The following is a 26,082-nucleotide window of genomic DNA, read 5'->3' on the forward strand; positions in this document are numbered from 1 at the left end:
GATTCGATCCGGACTTACCCCTATACCTAGGGTTGGGTTTGGTTATAAATTTGGTTTGATCGGGGGAGTCTTAGAACTCAATGACCTAGGTTTTCCTCCCATCATGATTTTGTAACCCGAATTCGAGCCATAATCAACCGTAACCCCTCATAACCGGAGACCAAATTAAACACAAATAAAACCTTGTCTTTTGAAGGAGTTCGAAAAACCTTGTCTTTCGAAGGAGGTTGAAAAAACCTTGTCTTTTGAAGGAGATAAAACCTTTCTTTCGAGGGAGACCTCATAGTAACCTAAGAAACAAAAAATTAAAAGAAAATAAAGATTGGGGCTTTCCACCGGTGAAATCCGATGGAAGCCCCTTAAAATTGACAATGGAGGCTAGAGTTTACGAGAGAGAAGGCTAGAACTGCTATCATTTTTGTTGAACTTAAATTATTTTTAATGAACTGTAATTAATTTTACTGAACTGAAATTATTTTTACTGATTTTTTTAATTATAGTTCTTCTTCGGGTTTATTGATTTTTACTGTACTGAAATTATTTTTGCTGAATTGAAATTAATTTTATTGAAATAAAATTATTTTTACCGAATATTATTTGTTTTAGGTGAAGTGAATACTGAATAGGGCCTAAATGGCTAATTAGGCTTATTTCATATTGATGGACCCAAATCGGGTCCAATCCAATAAAAAGTGTTGAATGGTAAAATGGGGCAGTGGAAGGGTTAGGGTTTTAGGTTGTTTCATACATCGGAAAACCTCTTCCTTTCTCCATTATACTCTTAGCGCCTCCGACGAACCAATCTACACTCTGCAACTTCGAGGTTTTTCACTCTCTTCCCTCTCCTCTCTCTCGCTCTATTCAATTTCATACTTTCATGTTTTTGTAATTGATTCATACATTTCAGGTTTATTACTTGTCAAATTTGTATCAGATAAATTTCATGATTTATCTACAATGCTATTACTGTATTTAGGGTTATTGAAATCCACAATTTGAAATGTTATTCATATATACGTTTTCGGGTTTTCCTGTAATTGATATTATCATCCGCTCAATTTGAAATCTTATTGAAATCGACAATTTGAAAAATTATTGAAATCGACAATTTTAAATGTAATTGGAAATGTTATTGATATATACGTTTTAGGGTTTTAGCTTATGTTGAATGTATGCGTTAAACTGGCTGTTTTGTTTTTTTTTTTTTCCTGAAAATTTGAATAAATTAACTGTATGCGTGCTATGATTAATTTCACAGACGGATCAATTCTTTTGGCTTAGGTTAGGGATTAATAATACGTAGTGTATATTAACATATGATAAAATCATGGTTATAATGCCTTTTGGTTTGTGGATTAGTCAAAGCGATAACATATGTAGTTTACTCTGCTCATAAATTTAATCATCGCTTTAATGTCCGACTTTCTGATTCTCGGGTTGCTCGCATTATTTACAGGATAAGAGAAGGTTTGCATCAATTTACCTACAATGTCTGGGTATGTTCTTAACTATCCAATTTATATGTTTTATTTTGCTTCTAAGAGAAGTCCTAAGTACTTGAATGAATGTGTCAAAAAAAGTACTTGAATGAATGTGTTTGGTGGCCCGAGTTTTTATATGGTTATATTGAATTGGTTTTAGCGAGGAGGTTGCTGTTGCTGTTCCGGCTACTGAGACCCCTTCTCCATTGGGGGAGACCATGGATCTGATGACTGCTCTGCAGCTTGTTCTCAAGAAGTCTCTGGCACACGGTGGCCTTTCCCGCGGACTTCACGAGGGTGCCAAAGTCATTGAGAAGCATGCTGCTCAGCTCTGCCTGTTGGCCGAGGACTGTGACCAACCTGACTATGCCAAATTGGTCAAAGCTCTATGTGCTGAGCACAACGTTAACTTGCTTACTGTTCCAAGCGCCAAGACCCTAGGCGAGTGGGCTGGTGTAAGTTACTCTACTATTGAATTTCTTGATGTTAATTTTCATTTGTTGACCTTATTTTGTCGTCTGGATGGGTAATGGGATTATTGTTTGCAACTCACACATACTTTACAAATGTTTAACTTTCTGGTTGAGCGTTGTTATTTGATGCCAGAGGTATCTTTCATCTTTAGAATAGCTAGCAGTTAATTTGGATATCTTCCAAGCATAGATTTTTTCTTTTATATACCACAACTTTGTTGAGTTTTTGAGAAATATGCACAATGATGACCTTTCAATAAAGCTCATTTATGCTAATTTTTTCCCCAATACTTCTGCAGCTTTGCAAGATTGATTCAGAGGGGAAAGCAAGGAAAGTTGTTGGCTGTTCATGCGTAGTAGTTAAGGTAGATGCCTTGTATTGTCTTTGTTGGTTGCTTTAAGTGCTACAGCTTTTTGGTGGGCTAACCATTTTTTTGCTTGCTGTTTCAGGACTTTGGTGAGGAGTCAGAAGGGCTCAATGTCGTGCAGCAGCACATCAAGTCTCACTAAATCGCTCACATAAGAGATACCTTATCAGTTAGAGGGCTTTAGCTCTGTAGTAATTTTTGTTTTGGAGTTGTGATTTGCGTCAGAAAATTTTTGAATGTTTTTTAATACGTTTTGCATTTTTTATCTCAGAAGCAGTTGCACTGGTTTTTATATTTTGTTGATTCTGTTTATCTGTTCAATTCTTTGAGGTTCTGTTTGTTTGCCAGGTTTTGTGAAATCTGCCTCATGTTTGGTGTTTTCTGTTTGTCCTATGTCTTTTGCTGTGGGTCTATAACTCTATGCTCTTTCTTATTATCGAAAAAAGATATTACAGCCTATAAAACTCCCCAATCCATCGAGATTTTCACTTAAGTTCATTGGTTTTTCTTAAAGTTTTTTTTTGCTTGTATAGAGGGTCAATAATCCATTAATACTTGCTGGTCCTTAACTTGCCAAATAGTCAAATACCCAATATGTCGATGTCGCCATGTACGAAGTACTATGGAGATAACTCCTTAAATCCCACCCCTGCTCTTAACGGCATTCGAAGCCTCTTCCATTCCAAAGTATAAGCCCTGAACTCGGTAAGGTTATACCCTCAAATAATAAATGGCTTTCCTTCCCCACTCTTACGGTTTTACCTACTACCTAGCATCTTTATGTAAGTACTCTCTCTAATGCTCCCTCTCACTTTGAGAATTCTCACCAGAGCTAGTGCTAGTAATGAATAGTTGCTTCCTTGCTGTGAGCACCTCACACAATTCCTCCTCTTTCAGCATACCCTTTCTTGTGAAGCCTCGAGTCATCTTTCCCATCCCAAATTTTCATTCTTAATTTCCTAAGACGCCATGCACCATCTCGTTTAGAATGCCCTATAGCTCCATGCGCATAACAGAAAGATTCTTTGTTACATACACTCGGTTTACATTAAAATTAATGTAAATTCGGATTTCTTACGAGTTATCCGTACCTTTGCATTACATTTTTTTTCCCCTCAAAAACCAACAAAAACACATAGCCAAGTACTTTAAGAAAAAGCTTAAAGCTCAAAAGCATCAACTATGGAGAAGAAGAATGGAAACTCTACTTCCAGAAAAAACATAAAGATTGAAAGCACCAAAAATAGAGAAGAATAGACGAAGAGTTTCCAAGAAAAAAAAACTTGTTAGTACTAAAGTTGCCCTTTTTTCTGAAACAAATTGCCAACGGGAACTAATTAGTCATTAATCAAATGTAAATCATCCAAGACAAGCTTACATACAGAATGAGGAAAATTCTCATGCCAAACAGATTTACCAACACTTCAACGCTGCACATGAGCTAATTCATGTGCCGCACGATTACTCCCTCTTCTCACCCATGCCCAAGAAATTGAAGAAAAGCAACCAGCTAGGTGAAGAATATCATCAATCAGCAAACGGAAAGAACTACTGCCTTGTTCTTTATTATTTATAGCTCTAATGACCGACTCATTATCATTCTCAACCATCAACGATGCAACAATTATGATTCAAAGATCAACAAAAAATTTATATTTAGAAGATGTTTCTAATGAAATATGGTTGCCAGCCTATAATCTTGATATTAGTATCATCAATTTATTTGTTGTCATCCAATAATTTTAAGTTTTCAATAATTGCGGAAGCCTAAACTTTTTTATCACTATTTTTAGAAAATAAACATATATAAAATAACTTACCTCTTTTCCTACAAAAAAATAAAGAGATTGAAGATCTAAATCCCCTTCTCCTCTTTTAGCCAAATAGATGTCCATATCTTTTAAACTCTTCAAAATTCAAAATGATGAAGGAAAATTTTGTTGAGGTAACACCTTCTATGCTTTTTGCTCCTCAAAGAAAATCAAATTTCTGTAAATTAGAGACCATCATATAAGAAATACCTCAAAGATACGATGTGATCGTTCAATTCCTAAGAGGATTTTTGTTGCATTTCCTATACTTTTGTCAATGATAATGTATTTTGTGTTCTACAAAAATGTTGCTTAAGGTAAAGGAAGCATTGTTTCATAAGAATATATGTATAATGTAAAAGATTTGGATGCCTATTGTTTTATTAAGAGGTTTGGAACCAGCCAAAGGATGAAGGAATATGTCATTCTTAGAAATTAGAGTAGGTTTAAATTTATGTGACTATTAGCCATTCATGATTGTAGATGTCATAAATGGAAGGATTTATACAATATAATTGTTGTTTTTATCCATTGGCAATGGGAATTTGCTATTAGTAAAATTTCCCATGAGTTTAATAATGTAAATAGTAAATTTTTGTTTTTAATTTGAGGAAAATGTAAATAGTGCACTTATTACCTCCAGTTTTTTACTTCTCATTTTTTGTCTAAGAAATAAGAATTGTTGGTCAAAGCACCATGGACATCATTGAAACTACTTCAATTTCCTTATCATGCTGATTACTTGCAAATTGAAACATTAGCAAAGTTAGTATGATGCTTCACACCACTAGTCTTCTTGTTTTTTTTTTTTTTTTTTTTTTTTTTTTTTTTTTTTTTTTTTTTGGATTCAAATGAGGTTACAAACCGAGAAAAAGCAGCAAAGTAAAAAACATAAGACAAGGAATAAACCAAAGAAACTACCTACGGAGGTACGAGACGTGGAAAAGCCACACCTCGAACATCCTCCTCTAAAATACGCTTAAGTTCTACCGAAATATTATTAAAAAAATCTAGTTGAGAGTCTTGAGAAGCTCCGCGGTTGGCCAACCAATCCGCCGCTTTATTGCCTTCACGATACACATGAACAACTTTGATTTCCCAATGATCAGCTTCAATTAGCCTCTGGCAGTACCTAATGTCATGAACATTCTCACCATAGGGTACCTTCATCTTATGTAGAGCCTGCACGCAAGCAATGTTATCCAATTGTATTTCTAATTTGTCAATTTGCAGGTTCTTTGCAAGTTTAAGACCTCTAGTCAAAGCTAATACTTCAGCTCTAAATGCGGAGCAATAACCAAAGTTCGCAGCAAAGGCTGTGATATGGTTGCCTTCATAATCTCGAATGATTGCACCTCCTCCAGCAGGCCCTGGTGAGCCCTTGGCTGATCCATCGCAGTTGAGCACGTACCATCCATAGTTTGGGGCATGCCATGTTATGTTAACAGGAACTCTGTACTTGCTTTTTGCTGAATTCTCATCAAGAATTCCCCATATGGCTCTTTTCGCCTCATCATACCGAACCTGCAAAAATGCCACAAAATCAAAGGGTATTTCCTCTCTTCGATTGAAAGTGAAACAGTTACGCCAACGCCATATCCACCATACTGTAATTCCAAAGAACATTGGCCAAGACACATCTTCACCTAAGTTATCTTCTTTTAAATTTTCCACCAGCCAATCTCGAAGAGTACCCTGGCAAAATCTATTCATAATGTTCGAGTCCACCGTTTTTCGCCATATGACCTTGGCTGCTGGGCAAAATATGATTGCACCATTGTTGTTATTGTTTTATTTATTTATTTTTATTTATTTTTCCAATTTATTTATTTTTTAATTATTTATTTTTATTTTATTTAAGCCTCCATATAAAGGGTACATTAGCTTATAATTTGACTATAGGCAACGCACAAACTCTTTAATACCCTTAAACTCTTCTCTTGAAAAAACCAATAATATTTGTAATACATGCTTTAGAGAGAAACTTAGGGTATTATCGCCACATCAATATGTAAGACTTTCCAAAAGACGAAAGAAAACCTTAGGATTCTTTGGCATTGCTATTGTTTCCTGTTTTTTGATTTTCTATTTTTTTAAAATCATATGATACATGTCATATAATGAATAAAAAATTAGTCAAACTTATTAAAATCATGATAATTTTAAAAACTCACAACAGAAAGGTGGAAATAAAAAATTATGCCAAATAAGCCTTGAACTATATTAAATATTTATAATAATTATTCAAAAATTTCTCACAACTATTGGCACTCGAACATATATAAATCGAAGCGAGATTAAAACCCTAGACTAGCCGCTTATTCTCAAACTTCCCAAATGAAGCACCTTGTGTCAATCTACACTTGAACATACTCACCATAAATGGCAAGCTGGCAAACCAAAACAAAAACAAAATATGGATTAGTAAAAATGCAGTTGCAAAATGCTTTCAGAATACTTAACTTCAAAATTCATGGTTAGTTAGACCTTTCACTAACAGAAATCTCCACATTTAGAAAATTCCATTGTAACACTTACCAAAATACTTTCTAATTCAAATAGCTAGAAATCATTCTTTTCTTAACCCTTTCAATACCAAGTGCACACCCCTGGCTTGCGCTTATACTCCTTCACGAGCTTATACAATGGAGTAAGATGATCAATATATAAATGGCCCTTGTCTATTAGTGGCCCTCGACTTACACCACAAATGATGCGTATGTATTAATAATAACAATAATAGATCATATAAGATCATACAATTTTAATAATAGCAACCTTCTTTCAAACCTCAGAAATTGAAAAATTCCTCTTATGAAACTTCACTTTTATAAACATTCCATAAATAGGTTCCATATATAACATTTTTATAACAAATTTTCCATAAATCAAAACATTTCAAAAAATAATATGCTTTAATTTCGAAGTTAACTAAACTCATAAACAACTTTTGAAATAAATTATTCGTGCTTACAAATATTCAAACTTTTATTCTCCAAGGTTCATCCATACACTTTATAATCATAATATATTCAAACACACACACACATATCAAAATCATCTTTGATAGATTTAGCCACCCACGTGTAAATACTTTTTATCTTTAAAAACAACTATATCACTTAGAATTACAACCACGAATGATCTTCTAAGAAAATATTATAATTTTGTTTGAAATAAACTTAAAATTAAATATCAAAACTATGTAAAAAACATATATTTGTTTCATAAAGGAAAAGTGGAAATTAATAATCCCACCTTTGCATTCTCAGCTCAAAACTCACATTTTCAAAACCTGGAAACAAGGCCACCTTATACCCCATCTTCTTATAACAAAGTCTTTTTACAAGTTACCTATACAATAGGTTAACCTTTTCCATCTTCTTCCATCTTTCTGACTTACCCCTTTCTTCTTCAACGAACACTATTCAATTTCCATGGCTGCTACTTGAAGTAAAAAGAAAAAAAATTGAAAAATCTAATAGAAATCAACCATTACATACTAAATAATTCAGTGGAAAGGTGGAAGCTTTTGCAAAGGAATTGCGTTATGGAGACAGAATTACAAGCGTCAGTTAATTGGTGTTTGTTGTTGAATAATTGAGTGTATATGAGTAATTGAGGTGAATTAACCGATGAAATGGAGATGTTACGTTGATAGTGCTAATTATTTCATGAACCCTAATTTGCGATAAAACCCCTTTTTTGATTTCAAATTGATATGGATTGTGTTAGTCTGAAATTTTATCATGGTGGTGCATTTAAGAAAGACAAAAATGGTTTTTAGGTGTATTTGGGAGGTATGTATAGGACATTTGCTGTTGACCCTGATGAACTGTGTTGGTTTTACTTGAAAGAGTTAATTGCTAAATGTTGTTTGTAAAGTGGTGATTTGAAGGTGTATTATTTGATTCCTAGCCTTGATTTTGAATCTGGATTGAGGAGTGTGTATGATGATAATGAGGTGAGAACAATGGGTGAGATAGTTTTGGGAAGTAGATTCCTTGACTTGTATGTTGTGCATGATGGTAAAAGCTTGACTTTTTGACCTCACAAACTAGATCCACAAGCATTACCCAACCCATGAACAACCCAGTTGATGCCCTTAGACCAAAAAAACTGACTTTAAGAAGGTCATCAAGGTTGACCAAGAAATCTCGTGAGGTGTCAGACAACATGCTTCAACTGTCCCAAAGCACCAACAATAATTCAAACCCCATAGTGGTCCTCATGGAAAAGAAAAAGATAAAACCAACCTCAATACCAGCCAATTATTGCTCTAAGGCTTTACATCTTGTCTCTTCCACCCCTTTTATCCTAAAAAACCCTACTGAAACACAAATACCTGTAGACACCCATTTGTGTCTCCCCAAAACCCAACCCAGTGATGAATGCCTTTCATGTCGAACCATAATCGAATGAGGTGAAAGTGGTTGAAAGTCAAGTGTTGCGGTTTAGATTTATTAAAATTCTCTTCTCTCTGTTTTTTTTTGAAAATAACTCTATTTATTTGAAAATAGCCAAACCAGTTTAGTTTGGTCCATAATTAAGGCCCAATAATGGTGTAGTTGGATGGGGCTCGAAAAGACCTTTCCAACGATATATTATAAGCCCAATTCCGATGAATATTGAGGAAGTTATGGCCAAAATACTAAACTGGGCCCGGTTAATTATTTACATACGGCTCAATGATCTAGAGGAGGGCCCAATGTTAATTATTATTCCTAAAATTATTAGGATTAATTATTATTTTCTAGAAGTTTCTAGAAGGTTCTTTTTAATTCTAATATTATTAGATTTAATAATTATTTATTTTTAAAATAGACTTTTATTTAGAGTAAAACATTATTTTATTATTATTATTATTATCTTAAAAATATGTATTTTATCTTCTGTACGGATTCCGTAGATCAAGTTGATTAAAGATCGGATTCCGCGTGAAGAAAACGCGCTAATACAGGTTGTCGCCAAACGACAAGTCTGTCGCCACGCGACAAGTATGTCGCCTCGCGACAGACCCTGTCGCCTCGCCACAGACCCTGTCGCCTCGCGACAGAGTCGATTCCTGGCGATAGCGTGTAGTTTTATTCCTTATCAAATTCTGTATTTTTCCGGACTATTTTCATTATAAATAGGGTCCCGAACTTCTGTTTTCAGATCATCAAGGATCATCATCAATTCTTACTATCAATTCTCTTTATTCTCCCTCTAAGCAATATAGCTTGATTCTTTCCCTCTCTTTCTAAACTACCCTTTTTACATACAATATTCCGCATTCACAAGACTTAGAATCACTTAGCCAAGTTCGAAGTTGCCTTCGCCCTAGACGTGAAAGGTTGATATTTTCTGAGGGTTTGGTCCAAAACTAGTCAAAACTTTATTTAATTTGATTTCAATTTAATTATTTAATTATTCTTTATTATTTTCATTGAAGTTTACTAACTTGTGTATTTTGTTATTAGAAAGAGGTACGAGGCTTCAAAGAAAGTAGATTAGCTTACTCCCTATTTTATTCACAATGTAGATTGCATGCTTATTATTGTTTTATGCTTCCTAGTATCATGTTAGGATGTTATTTTATGCTTTCTAGTATCATGTTTAGGGTGCCTTTATTCTTTCTAATATCATGTTAGTACCATGTTAGGTTTAAAGCTTTGATCTTTATTGTTTAGTGACATGCTAGGATTAGTTATTAATCTTGTTAGTATCATGCCTAGGATCTTGCTATTATTTTCAAGCTTTATTATGCCTTATCATGTTATTGTCATTATTATTGTTTTATTTATTTATTATGTTGCTTGATATATTTCATTGTTATTGCTTGATCACACCTTTTATGCATGTTTAAAGGGAATTTGTACTTGAAATCACGCTTAATAAGATAATTAATAATTTGGTTTAGGCTAAAGTGATTTTAATTCAAGTGATCACCAATAATAGTTTATTTGTGCATTAATATTCAACCAACATAGATAAACAGGGTAGGTTTAATATAATGTTTGTATGTTATTCGAAAAGCGCACATGAATACGAGCAGAACAAAGTAGAGGCCTATTTTATAGGGCGGGTCCTTTCTTTTGTAGATTGGATTCGTACCCTCATCCCCGGACCCTGTTTGGTTCAAGACCTTATGGAGTTGACGGTCCTTTGGATTGTCTTTTGGGTTTACAAGTTCCTAAAACTTGTTGGCGACTCTTTTGCTCTCTTTTTCTTCCCTTTGGAACGCCACCGTACTTTAGTGTATGATCACAGTGGGGTTCAAGTTTGGGTCATAATGCTTGAAATATTCCCTACAGTTTTTGGCGACTCCACTGGGGAGGATTTCTATTTATATTCCTGAAATTTATTTTGGCAATTATTTAGAATGAGCGCATGAGACTCGAAAAATTCTAAGTATTTCATGTGCGTGATTTGATTAACATTATTGTCATATGCATTAAAAGGTTCTCATGGGAGAGCCCCATGAGTCAATACTTAGGAATTTTACACGTAGGAAATTTGAGAAATATCTTTCATGACTAGAATCGAAAAAACGATGCGAAATCTGGAAAATTTAAGGAACACAGAAACTTGCCAAGGCATGTAGGAACTAGCGTTTAGAAAACAGGGCTTGTCGCCCGTAAAAAGTTTCTGTCGCCTGGCGACAGAGGCTTTTTTGCGGCGACAGTCCCTGTAGTCTGGCACCAAGTTCTTCCAATACCGAGCCAGGGGTCTGCCTTCTTGCTTTGACCATTTCTAGCATTGTTGGCTTGATTTTACTTATTGATTGAGTCCTTTTCTCACTTTTCTGAACCCATATGTGTTCTACATATGGATATAACCCTCTGGGGGTTCCTGCTTCACCTGCCCAATGGAATAATCCACTATCATGTGCAAAGTTCAAATTTGGGTACGTGCAAAGTTTGTGAACCCATCAAACCATGGAGTCGAGTTCGATTTCATCGCGGACTCGCGGGATCCTGTCCATTCGCTCCAACCCTCACGGTAGGCTTGTGTGCAGTGCATATGGATTCATAACCATGGACCTTTTTGACTTAACCAATATCCTTGAACTTTAGAGAACTAGAGCCATGGTTAGGTTGCAAACTCATTGCATCATATTGTGACTATGTGAACTACTTGTGCATCCTTGTTTGTGCATACTATATCTGTGTTAACCGTTTGTTTGACTTGTGGTTAAGACTAAATAAACTAACCAATGACTAAAGGACTTTGTTTAATTAATTAATTAATTAATTAATTTGAACTAATAAATAAGCCTAAAGTCGAGTCATAGTTCCTTTAAGTCAACCCGGATTTTTATTCCCGTATACTGCACATGTGTCAACTTGTTTTGGTCATAGATGGAGTTCTAGGAGGAACCACGAGTCGTAAAACCTATGGATCTGTAGCCCCGAGTTTTACCTTTAATTTGGCGTTGGTTTCGTCCCAATCAGAGTTACAGATCAAAAGTTATGACTAAAATACCACAGCCTGTCCAGTTTAATGCACATACGTGAAGTCTTAACTTAGTCTTTGCTTGAGTCTAGTCACATAGTCTAGCCACATGGTCATGACACAAGACTTAACATGTCAACTACACTCACTACTCTTAGCACACACTTTGTATATGTCATCATGACCATGTCTTAAGTTCATGCATGAGTCGTCTTTCCGTCATTTGAGTTGGGGGGTCCATTCTATTCCTAATTCTTCCATCTTCTTCCTACTCTCCACATACTTTCTTCCATATTTCTCCATCCACATCATCTTTTTACTCTCCACATGCTTTCTCCACACATATCATACCCTTCATCTTTTCATGATCTCTTCCCATCTATGCATGTTGAATCGAGTTTGAGTCATATAATTGACAAGGAAAAAGTAATGATGAGACAAAATACAAGGTAAGCTTCTCACCAAGATTTCATGCTTTCTTCTTCTTTCTTCAAACCCTTCCCCAATAATTCTAGCATAGGCACCCTTTGTCTACCTTAGATTTATTACATAGGTTTTTTATTTTGTTCCCCTTTAATAAAATGGGCATTTTAATTTCTTGAATATGATCATTGCATTGCAAAAAAAAAAAAAAAAAAAAAAAAAAAAAATCCATGTCGAATTAAGCACAAGGTATACCCATGATTAGAGGCACCTCTTGTAGCCATATCATATCTCTTACCCTTCAAATATATAATCCCTTTCCTGATAAACCACTTTGAGCCTCGTCTAACGATAGACCTTTTTTTTTCTTCAACCCACATCTACTTAACCTTGGGATGAGATGGTGTGTAACTTATGCAATTTACAAATATGAAAGATTGAGTGATCTCAAAAGAATAAAATAAAACAAATATAAAAATAATAAAAGTGTACAAAAGGGCAAGTGTTCCAATGTCTTTGATATAAAAATATCTTTGATAAGAACATGTCTCAGATTGCGTTTCTTATCGAGTGCTCGGTACCGTGCCTGAGAAACATGAATGCCAAGTGAGTGATAGACCGCATGATCGGGATTGCCCACACTTATAAAAAAAAAATGCGAATATGAAAAAATGCAAAAGCAAAAAAAGAAGAGCAAAAAAAAAAAAAAAGAGAGAGCTCAAAAATGAGAAACCTCAAGCATAAAAATACAAAGATTCAAAAGCAAGGTTGCACACCTTGGGGGCTTATCTAGGGTCTTGAGCCTTTATCCCCTTCTTCTCTAACTTTAGCCTAACCACGTTACAACCCTTAAAAAGACCTTTTTGAGGTATACATACTTGTGCGAGGTTCGGCTAGAGCTAAGTTTGGCCTGATTCCTAACGGATACGTAGACAAGCTCATATTGAGGTGCGGCCATAATAAAAATGCATTCATTTTCACATTCACACACGTACACCATGATCATATCAAGGGATTTCCAATGCTCATCCCTATTTACTTAGATCTAGACTTGGGGGCTTGATCCTTACATCATTAGCCTACCTAGCCTAAGAGTCATCATTATTTGACTCTTATCAAATAATACTTTTCCATACACTTAGCCTTTGTAGCCTAACTTTAGTGTCACTTTCACACACTGCACGGATACATGACCAAATAGACTCCCAATTAGGAACCCTTTGTCATGAAGTCTTAACATAATGTTGAAGCATGCTTTGTCATATCAACATCACTCATCACTTATAATCATCATTGTATCAAAGTATGAAGTGCTTAGCCTCCGTGCCTAAGTTACCTAAATACTTTTATAATCAAGTCAACTAAGATAGTTTAGGAGGAATTAATCCTTGCACCTTGAGGGATAGTATCAAATGCATATACTTGATCAAGCTCATTCAACATGCACCATCAAACACTTCGATTCTTTTTCGCGTCTTTCTTTTTCTGGAGAAATTCGGTACCCTCCACAAAAATGACGGAAATTTTTTGCTTTTTTGCATTTTCAAGTCGCACTTTACACACGAGTCATGTACATTGAGTCATGTCGTGTCATATCACATCGAGTGGAGTCTAGCTAACACATGTGTCAAAATCTTTGAGTTGAGTCATGTCAAATCAATGAGTCAAGCAACACTAAGCCTTAGGTCAACCCTAAGATAATAAAAAATGAGCAAAGTCCTATAGTCTGAAATATAGATGCAGGTACATTCCAGCGAGCAAGAATATTTCCGGATTTTTTCGAAAAACCGCGAATATAGATGTATGAAACTTTTCCAAGGCAATGAACAACAGCAGCAGCAGTAGAAATGGAAAAGGAATCTGTCGCCAAACGACAGGTTTGTCGCCTGGCGACAGAACGATATTGCGGCGACAGAAGGTTCTGGCATGCGCCAGTGCAGCGACAGAATGTGTGGCCCCATATTGGATTATGTGGACCTTTTACAGAAATTTCGGGTTCCTTGGTACGCCAGTTAGCCCCTCTAAGCAATTTGACATGATTTAGTAATCGGCTCGATTACAATCAACAATAAGTGATCGACCTGACAAAAGATCGTCTCAATTAGCTTAAAGCGCCTAAGCATTGGCTCATCGCAAGCACCGGAGTAATGGTTCACAACGATTTCCTAAGATGGAAGATGATTTGAAGGTTCAAGAAGACAAAGCCTTCAACAGGGGGCTTTAAGATTTAAAAGAGTCTATTGCTTGGATTTGAGAAGGGCGGTTTGAGATGAAGCGACCTCCAATAGCTTTCACTATGATTGGGGAGGTTATTATTAGATTTGAGAAGAACGATTCAAGATGAAGCGGTCTTTGATAGCTTTCGCTAAGATTGAGGAAGTTATCGCTAGATTTGAGAAGATAGCACGAAATGAGCAATCTTCGACGACCTTCGCTAAGATTGTGGAAGTTGTCATCAAGATTTGAGAAGATAGCACGAGATGGGCGATCTTCGACAACATTCACTAAGATTGTGGAAGTTTTCACCTTGATTTGAGAAGATAGCACGAGATGAGCAATCTTCGACAACGCCCGCTAAGATTGTGGAAGTTGTCACTTATATTTGAGAAGAGCAGTCCGTGATGAGGCGTTCTTCGACGACATTCACTAAGATTGTGGAAGTTGTCACCTATATTTTAGAAAAACGGTTCGTGATGAGGCGGTCTTCGAGGACATTCGCTATGATTGGGAAGGTTGTCACCATGATTCAAGGAAAAGCTCGAGATGTAGCTGCAATGATAGACAGCATTCCCTAGGATGTGGAGAGTTGTCACAAATTCTGAAGATGACAAGATATGGTCACCTTCGAAGGTCCCTTAAGGTAAAGAAGAGATTGTCTATAGCGGCGATACACTGCCGTGGCGACATACGGCCACAACCCTGGAGATGACGACATACAGTTACTTTCGACGATGTTCCCGAAATACTGTGGAGGATTGTCACCAAGAATATTGAAGACGACGACATACGGTTATTTTCAATGATGGCGTTCACGAAATACTGTGGAGGTTGTTACAAACAACAGATGAAGCATCAAAATGGTTACTTTCAGAGACGTGTGCTCGACGGTGCAAGATACGCGTTTCTTAACTCTTTTATCTATTTAACTAACATTGTTTGCAGGTATCGGCGTTACAAGAATGATTTGGAATCGCAGAACGTTCTGAATCATTCTCCGTCCCTATCGCTACTTTGACTTTTGTTTTCGAAACATAAGTTTCTCCAAACTCAGTCAAAGTGGGGGCTTCTGTAGACACCCATTTGTGTCTCCCCAAAACCCAACCCAGTGATGAATGCCTTTCACGTCGAACCATAATCGAATGAGGTGAAAGTGGTTGAAAGTCAAGTGTTGCGGTTTAGATTTATTAAAATTCTCTTCTCTCTGTTTTTTTTGAAAATAACTCTATTTATTTGAAAATAGCCAAACCAGTTTAGTTTGGTCCATAATTAAGGCCCAATAATGGTGTAGTTGGATGGGGCTCGAAAAGACCTTTCCAACGATATATTATAAGCCCAATTCCGATGAATATTGAGGAAGTTATGGCCAAAATACTAAACTGGGCCCGGTTAATTATTTACATACGGCCCAATGATCTAGAGGAGGGCCCAATGTTAATTATTATTCCTAAAATTATTAGGATTAATTATAATTTTCTAGATGTTTCTAGAAGGTTCTTTTTAATTCTAATATTATTAGATTTAATAATTATTTATTTTTAAAATAGACTTTTATTTGGAGTAAAACATTATTTTATTATTATTATTATCTTAAAAATATGTATTTTATCTTCTGTACGGATTCCGTAGATCAAGTTGATTAAATATCGGATTCCGCGTGAAGAAAACGCGCTAATACAGGTTGTCGCCAAACGATAAGTCTGTCGCCACGCGACAAGTCTGTCGCGTCGCGACAGAGTCGATTCCTGGCGATAGCGTGTAGTTTTATTCCTTATCAAATTCTGTATTTTTCTGGACTATTTTCATTATAAATAGGGTCCCGAACTTCTGTTTTCAGATCATCAAGGATCATCATCAATTCTTACTATCAATTCTCTCTATTCTCCCTCTAAGCAATATAACTTGATTCTTTCCCTCTCTTTCTAAACTACCCTTTTTACATACAATATTCCGCATTCACAAGACTTAGAATCACTTAGCCAAGTTCGAAGTTGCCTTCTCCCTAGACGTGAAAGGTTGATATTTTCTGAGGGTTTGGTCCAAAACTAGTCAAAACTTTATTTAATTTGATTTCAATTTAATTCTTTAATTATTCTTTATTATTTTCATTGAAGTTTACTAACTTGTGTATTTTGTTATTAGAAAGAGGTACGAGGCTTCAAAGTAAGTAGATTAGCTTACTCCCTATTTTATTCACAATGTAGATTGCATGCTTATTATTGTTTTATGCTTCCTAGTATCATGTTAGGATGTTATTTTATGCTTTCTAGTATCATGTTTAGGGTGCCTTTATTCTTTCTAATATCATGTTAGTACCATGTTAGGTTTAAAGCTTTGATCTTTATTGTTTAGTGACATGCTAGGATTAGTTATTAATCTTGTTAGTATCATGCCTAGGATCTTGCTATTATTTTCAAGCTTTATTATGCCTTATCATGTTATTGTCATTATTATTGTTTTATTGATTTATTATGTTGCTTGATATATTTCATTGTTATTGCTTGATCACACCTTTTATGCATGTTTAAAGGGAATTTGTACTTGAAATCACGCTTAATAAGATAATTAATAATTTGGTTTAGGCTAAAGTGATTTTAATTCAAGTGATCACCAATAATAGTTTATTTGTGCATTAATATTCAACCAACATAGATAAATAGGGTAGGTTCAATATAATGTTTGTATGTTATTCGAAAAGCGCACATGAATACGAGCTGAACAAAGTAGAGGCCTATTTTATAGGGCGGGTCCTTTCTTTTGTAGATTGGATTCGTACCCTCATCCCCGGACCCTATTTGGTTCAAGACCTTATGGAGTTGACGGTCCTTTGGATTGTCTTTTGGGTTTACAAGTTCCTAAAACTTGTTGGCGACTCTTTTGCTCTCTTTTTCTTCCCTTTGGAACGCCACCGTACTTTAGTGTATGATCACAGTGGGGTTCAAGTTTGGGTCATAATGCTTGAAATATTCCCTACAGTACCCCAAATTGATGTAGCAACCACTTCATACCCTTAAGATAATTTTGTCAGATTTAGTGTTCCTTAAGATTATGATTGGGAAAATCCCTGACCTAACAACCCCATTCCCTTAGAACACTTAGTGTATTATGTAGACCTAAGTGGTGATGAGTTGGATAATGAGGATTATGAGAAGCAGAATTTGAGTGGTGAACAAAGTGACCCTGATTATGTTGCAGCTCATGATATAGACTATAATGAGTATGAAACTAAAGAGGATGATTGGCTACCTGACTATTAGATTTATGAAGCTAATTTTAGGCCTGATGGTGAAGCTCTTGAGGAAAAAAATCCATATGAGTTGAGAGAGCCTAAGGTGTTATAGATGGTGATACAACTGATGATGATGAACACGGAGTAGCTAGAGATTTAATGAAGGGATTTAACTCAAGTATTGTTGAACTAGCATATAAACTACAAGTAGAGGCTGCTAAGGGTAAGCTTACTGCACAGAGAGACGAGGGGTATGTTGTGAGGCAACAAATTGGGGAAGATGGGAACGTTGTTTCTGAATATGAAGATTTAGAGGATGAGATACATACACCCACTACAAGTGATCAAGATGACACTTTGGAACAAAGAAGAGCCAAAAGAGGGCTGCTAGTCAGGAGGGACACATATTATTCTAAGTTTTAGTGAACAGTGGAACAAAGAGTTACCTCTAGGAAAGAATTTAAACACGCTGTGGCAAAGTTTGCAATATTCAAATGTAGGAACTTATATGTTGTGGCTGCAAATAAAAGAAGACAATAGAGAATTGGTGTGAAGTGTAGTCAAGGCTATCCATTTTGGTTGTATGCATCTTGAGATTCAAGACGAGGGTCATTTGTAGTGAAAAGAGTGGTGGAAGAGCATACTTGCCTGAGGAGTATGGAGAAGAACATTTAGCTTAAATCCACTTGGTTGGCTGATTAGTTGTTAGATGTTTTTAAAGCTAGAACTCATTGGCCTGCTAAGGAAATAATAGAAATTGTAAGGAGAGCATATAGGGTTATAGTCAAGAAGGATTTTGCATTTAAAGTCAAGTATTATGCTCACAAGAAGCTCCATGGTTCTATAAGAGATCATTATAGGAAGTTGGGGAGATACCTTGAAGCATTGAAGAAGACTGTCCAAACAGTGATGTTGGTTTAGTGACTTACAAGCATAATAACAACGGCTCCTTAGTCTTTCAAAGGATTTATGTTCTCTTTAAAGGTGTAAGAAAGGGATGGAAGTAAGGTTGTAGGAAGATTACATGTGTAGATGAATGCTTCCTAAAGACTTTTCTTGGCCTAGGCTGTGGTGGAAGGTGAAAATACTGCTTCTTAGGAGTGGTTTCGAAGTAATCTGCAAAAAAATCTTAAATCTTGATGATGAAGCTGGATATGTTCTTGTATCATATGAACATTACTTATTAAATTGCATTCCTCTGTTCATTTATATGTGTTTTTGTTGCACTTAGTAATTGTAGACACCTAAAAATGTCTCCCCAAAACCAAACCCGATGATGAACAACCTTTCACCGCCATTATTGGTCGGGTTTATTATATAATCTTTGAAGTGCTTAAATCCATGTTCAATTCAATACATTTCATAAACCAACCCAATTCTTAGTCCATTTCCCCAAACCGTAACTTATGTTCCACTTTTTGTGTTTGCATCACAAAGCCGAGAGAAACCGATTTTTTGGCCCTATGATTTTGATCCAAATATTATTTGGTTGGATAGTCCTTTCAGTAATATTTCCAACGATATATCATAAGCCCGATTCCGATTTAAAGTGAAGAAGATATGAGCAAAACACTAAACTCGGCCCAAAACCGACACCCTTTTACTAAAACAACCATATCTTGAAATCTGAAAACGATTTTGACCTGAATTTAATTGGGTTGGAAGTAGACTTGAAAATATTTCCAATCATATATATATTCCTTATTTCAAGTTATGGATAAAAAGTTATCATTATTTTAAAACGCGTAAAAATTGAATTTGCTGCGTCACGACATAAATTCCCCGCCACGGTGTTTGGTGATGTGTCTTGGCAATCTGTACCGTGTCACGGTATTTTGCATCATGACACGGTGTTTTTCTAGGGTTTTTTCTTCGTGGCTCTTCACTTCTAGGGTTCCGTGCTTCACCCTACTCTTTTTCTCTATAAATACGAACCTGATTCCCTCAGTTTCGAGGCACCAAATCATTCTCTCTTCCTCTCTTGTACGTCAAAACCTTCTCTCTTCTCTCTCTCTCTTGATTAAAACTAATTTCTAGCCTTCCATATTCTTCCACCATACATCCCTTAAGCACTATAGAGAGTCCATACTTGACCCGAGGTTTCGTCCTTAAACCAAGGCGTGAAAGGTATAATTAACTGAGGGTTTGGACCAAATCAACTCTAGTTTTATTTAATTTAATTGTTTCAATTTGATTTATTTTTATTGAAGTTACTAACAGTTTAATTGTGATGTAGCAATTCAAGGAAACGCGAAAAGTGAGTAATTAATCACTTAATTACTCTTATTTTATATTTTTATTGCTAGTATCATGATTAGGGTTATTACTATGATTTGATTTGACTAACGTTTATGGTTAAATTGCTTCCAATATTGATGTTATTCTATTGTTATTATGATCAACATATTGCATGTTAAAGGGAATATGTAATCGAAAATCACGCCTAATAAGATACTTTGGACGAGCGGTTTAGGTTCTTTTTTAATCTTGTGATTTAATTAAGTGATCACAATATTTTAGAATTATATGTTGTATTAATATTCAACCAATTTAGCGTAAGTAATAGTTTGGAGCGAATTAAATCTTTGTTTGCATGCCTTTGAGATCGCAGGAAATACTTTTCACAATGAGAATCGAGTATAGGCCAATACGGGCGAATGTGACTCCATGACTCATTTCGTACCATCATCCCCGATCCTCCTTTCGTGGTTCCGATCCGTTTGGAGTTAGTAATCTCATGGATTATGAATGGGGTGTAACCTTCACGGGTCAATCGTTGTTGCCTTTCGTTGTCCCTTTATCGTGGTTGCCTTTTATGATCCGTGAACGGTTTTGTAGGGAATATTTCAAGCCATTAACCCCAAGCTTGAGCCCCACTGTGATCATACACTTAAGCATGGTGGCGTCCAAAGGGAAGGAAGCTAGAGCAAAAGAGTCGCCAACAAGTTTTAGGAACTTGTAAACCGTTCACAAGGTGAAGATTACACCGCTTAACGATCCAGGAGATCGTCAACTCCAAAAGGTATTGAACCAAATAGGGTTCGGGGATGAAGGTACAAATCCAACCTAAAAGAGATTGAACCTGCCCTAAATAGGCCTCTACTTCATTCTTCTCGTATTCATGTGCGCTTTCTGACTAGCATGCAAACAATAGGATTAACCCTAAACCTGTTTATCTATGTTAATTGAACATTAATGCACAAATAAAACTATTATTGGCGACCACTTGAATTATAATCATATTAGCCCTAAACAAGATTATTAATTATCTTATTAAGCGTGATTACAAGTACAAATTCCCTTTAATCCTGCAAGAGAGGGCATGATCAAGCAATAACAATAATATAATCAAGCAACATAATAATAACAATCATCATATAATCATAAAAATAATCATGTTAATAATAAAGCATAATAATAGCAAGATCCTAGGCATGATACTAACAAGATTAATAACAAACCCTAGCATGTCACTAAGTAATAAAGATCAAAGCTTTAGCCCTAACATGATATTAACATGATATTAGAAAAGAGTAAAAGGCACCCTAAACATGATACTAGAAAGCAATAACAACATCCTAACATGATATTAGGAATTAAACAAATTTAAACATGCTTTCTACAAGAATAGAGCAATAAGATTACATACTTTGATGCCTCGTATCTCTTTCTAATAACAAAATACACGCGCTAGTAACTTCAAGGAAAATATGAATCAAACAATCAAATTAAATAATTGAAATAGAGATTTGGGACCAAACCCTCAGAAATTATAACCTTTCACGTCTAGGGCGAAGGCAACTTCGAACTTGGCTAGGTGTGTCTAGATCTCGTGAATGCGGAATTTTGTAAGAGCTAAGGTTTAGAAAAAGGGAGAGAAAGCTTCTAGATTTTTGAGAGAGAAAGATGATTGTTGTAGATGATTAAAAACGGAGGTTCAGGACCCTATTTATAAGAAAACAGTCCGAAAATAGGTAGAATTTGATAAGGAATAAAACTCCACGCTGTCGCTGCAAAACCGACCTTGTTGCCAGGCGACAGGGTCTGTCGCGTGGCGACAGACTGGATTTCTACGCGCTTTCAACACGGAGTCCACATATGAATCAAAATCAATTTGTAAAGTCCGTATGAAACTGAAATCGTATCTTTCATAAAATAATATTTTATTCCAAATAAAACTTTATCAAAATATATAATTATTAATTCTAATTCTATTAGGATTAAAGAGAACCTTCTAGAGAATTCTAGAAGACTATAATCAATTCTAATAACTTTAGGAATAATAATTAACATTGGGCCTTCCCCTAGATCATTGGGCCGCATGTAAAGATCAAACCGGGCCCAGTTTAGTATTTTGGCCATAACTTCCTCATTATTCATCGGAATTGGGCTTATAATATATCGTTGGAAAGTTTTTTGCAAGCCGCATCCAACTACACTATTATTGGACCCTTGTCGTGGACCAAACTAAACTGGATTGGCTGTTTTTCATAAAATAGAGTTGTTTTCGAAAACAGACAGAAAGAATTTAATAAAAACCAACCGCAACACTTGACCTTTCACACTTTCACCTTATTCGATAATCATTCGATGCAAAAGGTATTCATCACTGGGTTTGGTTTTGGGGAGACACATTTGGGTGTCTACAGGTTTACAAGTTTCTTAAAAACTTTTTGGCGGCTCCCTACTTTCCTTGTCCCTAATCGTTGTTCCTAATCGTATGTTAATTCCCACTTCTTATGTGTGCCAAGAATATTCACAACATGATTTACATAGACGCGCTTCAAATGAAGCTTACAGTAATATATTATGCTTTCTTGTGTTACATATAGTCCATTATAAGGGGAGTTTTAGTTGTACTCCCTAGGGCTAAACATAGGCAATGTGCTAAGCACATATTTGCACTATGGCATAAGAATTTGAAGGGAAATCAGTACAAGTTGTTGTTTTGGAATTGTGCAAAGGTATCCTTTTTCTTTATAAACAACACTAGAGCTCCCTAAGGCGAGGAACTAGGTCGAATGTAACCTTTCTCCAACAAATCATCAAACTGAGTTTTCAACTCCTTCATCTTAGCTGGAGCCATCCTATATGGAGCCTTTGAAATAGGTCCAGTACTAGGCACTAGGTTGATAGTGAACTCAACATCCCTTACTGGTGACATACTACGAATCTCATTTGGAAACACATCTGGAAACTCTTCTACAACAGGATTACTTCCATGACCCTTCTTTTACTCACTTTCAATCTCTTGAACACTACATAAGAACAGAAGACAACCCTTCCTAACCAACATTTTGTAGTTGCATTGTAGAAACATTTCTCAACCCTGAACTTTTCCCTTCCCTTTATACACCAATCGAGCCTTACTTGGGCTAGTCAAAGTAACCTTTTCGGTCGCACAATCGATCTTTGCTTCATACCTTCCCAACCAATCCATACCAAGAATTTCATCGAGATCCTTTAAATCGAACTCGATCAAATCCGACAGAAACTCTACCCTAGAAATAGAAATAGGAACACTCATAAACAACTTGGAACAACTCCTCTCTTCCCCAGACGGAATAGACACATCTAGAGAAGCCGACTCAGGACTTTCTAACCCGAGACTTCCAACTACTCTCTAAGAAATAAAAGAATGGGACACCCTCGAATCAAACAAGACTTTCGCAGGCAAACAACTTATAGAGAAAACACCAATTACCACATCATTAGTAGACTCAGCCTCACGGTTATTTATCACGAACACACGACCCTTTAGGGCACTTCCCGCACCGCCACTGGTTCCAAACTTGGGTGTAGGTCCACTAGTCTGGGGTGGTTTATTGGGAGCACTAGACTCTTTCACCTTTCCAGACTTAATATCATCTTCCTTCATAAAACACTCTTACTCATGGTGTCCCAACTTCTGGCAGTAACGACAGGTTACCGGGTTCCCATCACAGTCCTTCCCTAGGTGGTCTTTCTCACACCTCTTACAGATGTACTTTCTCTTGGGTCTCTCACCCCTTTGGTTTCCATTCCCCTTAGCATTGGACGACTGGCCTCCATTCCCCTTCCTAAAGCTTCCCTTGTTGTCCCTCCTCTCAGAATCCCATTGGTAGTTACCATTGGCCTTATGCCTCTTTTCATCCCCATGAAAAGAGTCTGGGTTCTTCCTTTTCTCTCCAACATGCTCCATTTCCATCCCCTTGATTCCGTACAGATGGGCTGCACGACCATACACTTCATCTAGGGTCTCAAAGGTTACTCCTCCTAGCTTCCCTTAGAGGGTTAAGGTTAGGCCTTTCTCAAATATCTGAGCTTTGATGGTTTCGATAGGGACTACTTCAAGGGCAAATTAAACCTCATCAACTCAATAAACTTGTTGTAGTATTCACTGATTGACATGTTCCCCATTCTCAGGTTGGTAAACTCCATGCATTTCTGCTTTCTCAGGTAGGAAGGGTAAAATTTCTCTCTCAAGGCCTCCTTGAACTCATCCCACCCAAAGTCTGGTCTCGTCAATAGCTCATCCTTTCTTTGGGCCCACCATAAGTCAGCTTCCTCCCTCAAATAGTAAACCCCATTGTTCACCCTCAGCTCACTTGGGCAATTGATTGCATCAAACAACTTATCAAACTCCCTAATCTAGTTTTCAAGGCTGGCTGGGTCTTCCTTTCCCAAGTAAACAGGTGGTTTGGCTGTAGCAACTCTCTTAAAAACCTCACTGTAAGAGTCAAGGTCAAAACTTCGGTTTCCCTTGTTCACCACTTTCGTGATGTTTTTAGTGATATGGGTTAACTTTAATTTTTAAGGTCCTTTCCCACTTTGGAACCAGTGCGCTTACTTCTTACTTGATCTCTCATTCTTGCAAACATACCTCTTGGGTATAATTATCATACTTGAAAATTAAAACAAGTTTTATAACATAAGCATTTAGTTCACTTAATAACATGGAGAAATTTTAAATAAACACTTCATTTCATTAATAATTAATGAAAATACAACTTTGTCATTTAAGATAATTATTGAAAACATTAAACAAAATCATAGTTCAATCATTCAATCAAGCAACATTATAAGCATAACCATCTTCAATAGGATCATAATCAGGATCATCTCGCTTATCGCTTGGTTCGGCCATGAGAGTCGGGTTATAGCCACTATAGCTTGGAGTAAGGCCTAATGAGCTTGACCTAGATTCACTTAGATTGTTGTCCGGGCCTAGAGTGTAACTTGGGCTTTTGACTAGGCTCACATTACCACGAGGTTTGCTTGAAGAAGCATTGGGTTTTTGGGTAATTGGACTTGATGATTTCTCTTTAGCAGCTTAGGCACGAGTTCTAGGCCTTTTTGCAACATGGAAATGGACTTATGGGCTAGGACTTTTGGAGGTTCATAGCTTGGAGTACGGCTAGGAGAAGGGTAATCCTTCCTCCTACCAAGAGGTGGTATGGACTCATCACTAGATTCGACAAATTCATGATGCTCCGTTCGATAAGAAAAAGGTAATTAGGCATTCAAGTAGTACATTTGGTCATCTTCTCCAAAGGTGCAATCCTTTAAAGGCTTGGGAATGCTCACCACTTTCCTCTTAGGTTCATATTTACGCTCCAAATAGTGTAAGTCCCTCTTAAGGCTAGACATGATTGCTAACCATTTCCCTTCATGATGATGCTTTTCATTCCACATCCCATTCTTCTTGATCACATCCCCATACTTGTCAAAGAGAGGTTGATATTTATCGACCCTAGGTAGATGGGATAAGGCCAAAAGAATCATCCAAGGTGGTTGGGTCAAAGCTTCCAGATTATACTTCTCATAAAGGGTTAAGGCCAAAGTAACAATTTCAGTTATGAACTCACTAACTGTGACTCCATTATCTTTTAAATAGTGCAAGTTAAAGTAATTCTTTCTCTCATCATCAATCTTTTCCATCTGTTTCACATACATATGCAAAACAATCAATTCAATGCTAAATCATATGAACAATTTAATTCAAAATCCATTTGCAATAAGCAATTCAGAATTCAATCAACCAAGTATAACTTCAAGATCACCCAACCATGAGTAATAACCAAAAATTTCGGACCTCCTAAGCATAGTCTAAGGTGTTTTAACACCAACTTTAATGCACACATAATCACATACTCAAGTTTCAAATAATTTCTAATCTTTTTATTTTCAAAAAATAATAATAATGTACTTGAGTCATGATATAGGACGGTTGAGCCCGCGTCTCCTTGGAAAGTTACTTACAGCGTCGAGGCAAGCCTTTCCTAGACAAAGAGGCATGCCCATTATAGGCCTCCGTAGAGAACTCGAGAATCCTTTTCTCATTCATCTTTCCACAAATAAGAAAATAGTTTTATATAAAAATAAAGCTTTTGACTTTCATACACAATGCAAAACTCTATCTATCCTATATGCCCTCTTAAGTCCACCCACAATGTTTTTTATTATTCCAATTTTAATTTTTTTAGGACCGAAAAACTGATACCACTTTTTAACACCTCAAATCTCTCTCTACGGAAATACCAGTAAAATACATATAACTATACCGTAGAGATAGACTTAGGCGTAATATCGCCGCGTGATTACGCAAGGCTACCAAACTTACTAAATAAAACCAATACTTTGTAGCGGAAAACTTCAATACTC

The 26,082-nt window shown here is 36.2% G+C and overlaps 1 protein-coding gene across 1 annotated transcript; it reads left to right on the forward strand.

The window, feature by feature from the left end:
• The first annotated feature begins 703 nt into the window (after positions 1-703).
• On the forward strand, positions 704-2,616 carry LOC145580161 (small ribosomal subunit protein eS12-like). Its single transcript, XM_081637548.1, has 5 exons — positions 704-823; positions 1,457-1,496; positions 1,642-1,936; positions 2,254-2,319; positions 2,405-2,616. Exons 2-5 carry the CDS (start codon positions 1,489-1,491, stop codon positions 2,462-2,464), a joined length of 429 nt encoding a protein of 142 aa, XP_081493674.1. The 5' UTR covers positions 704-823; positions 1,457-1,488; the 3' UTR covers positions 2,465-2,616.
• Positions 2,617-26,082: the final 23,466 nt, after the last annotated feature.

The sequence above is a fragment of the Chenopodium album genome, chromosome 14 (genome assembly GCF_948465745.1).
Source record: "Chenopodium album chromosome 14, dcCheAlbu1.1, whole genome shotgun sequence".
Classification (NCBI taxonomy): domain Eukaryota; kingdom Viridiplantae; phylum Streptophyta; class Magnoliopsida; order Caryophyllales; family Amaranthaceae; genus Chenopodium; species Chenopodium album.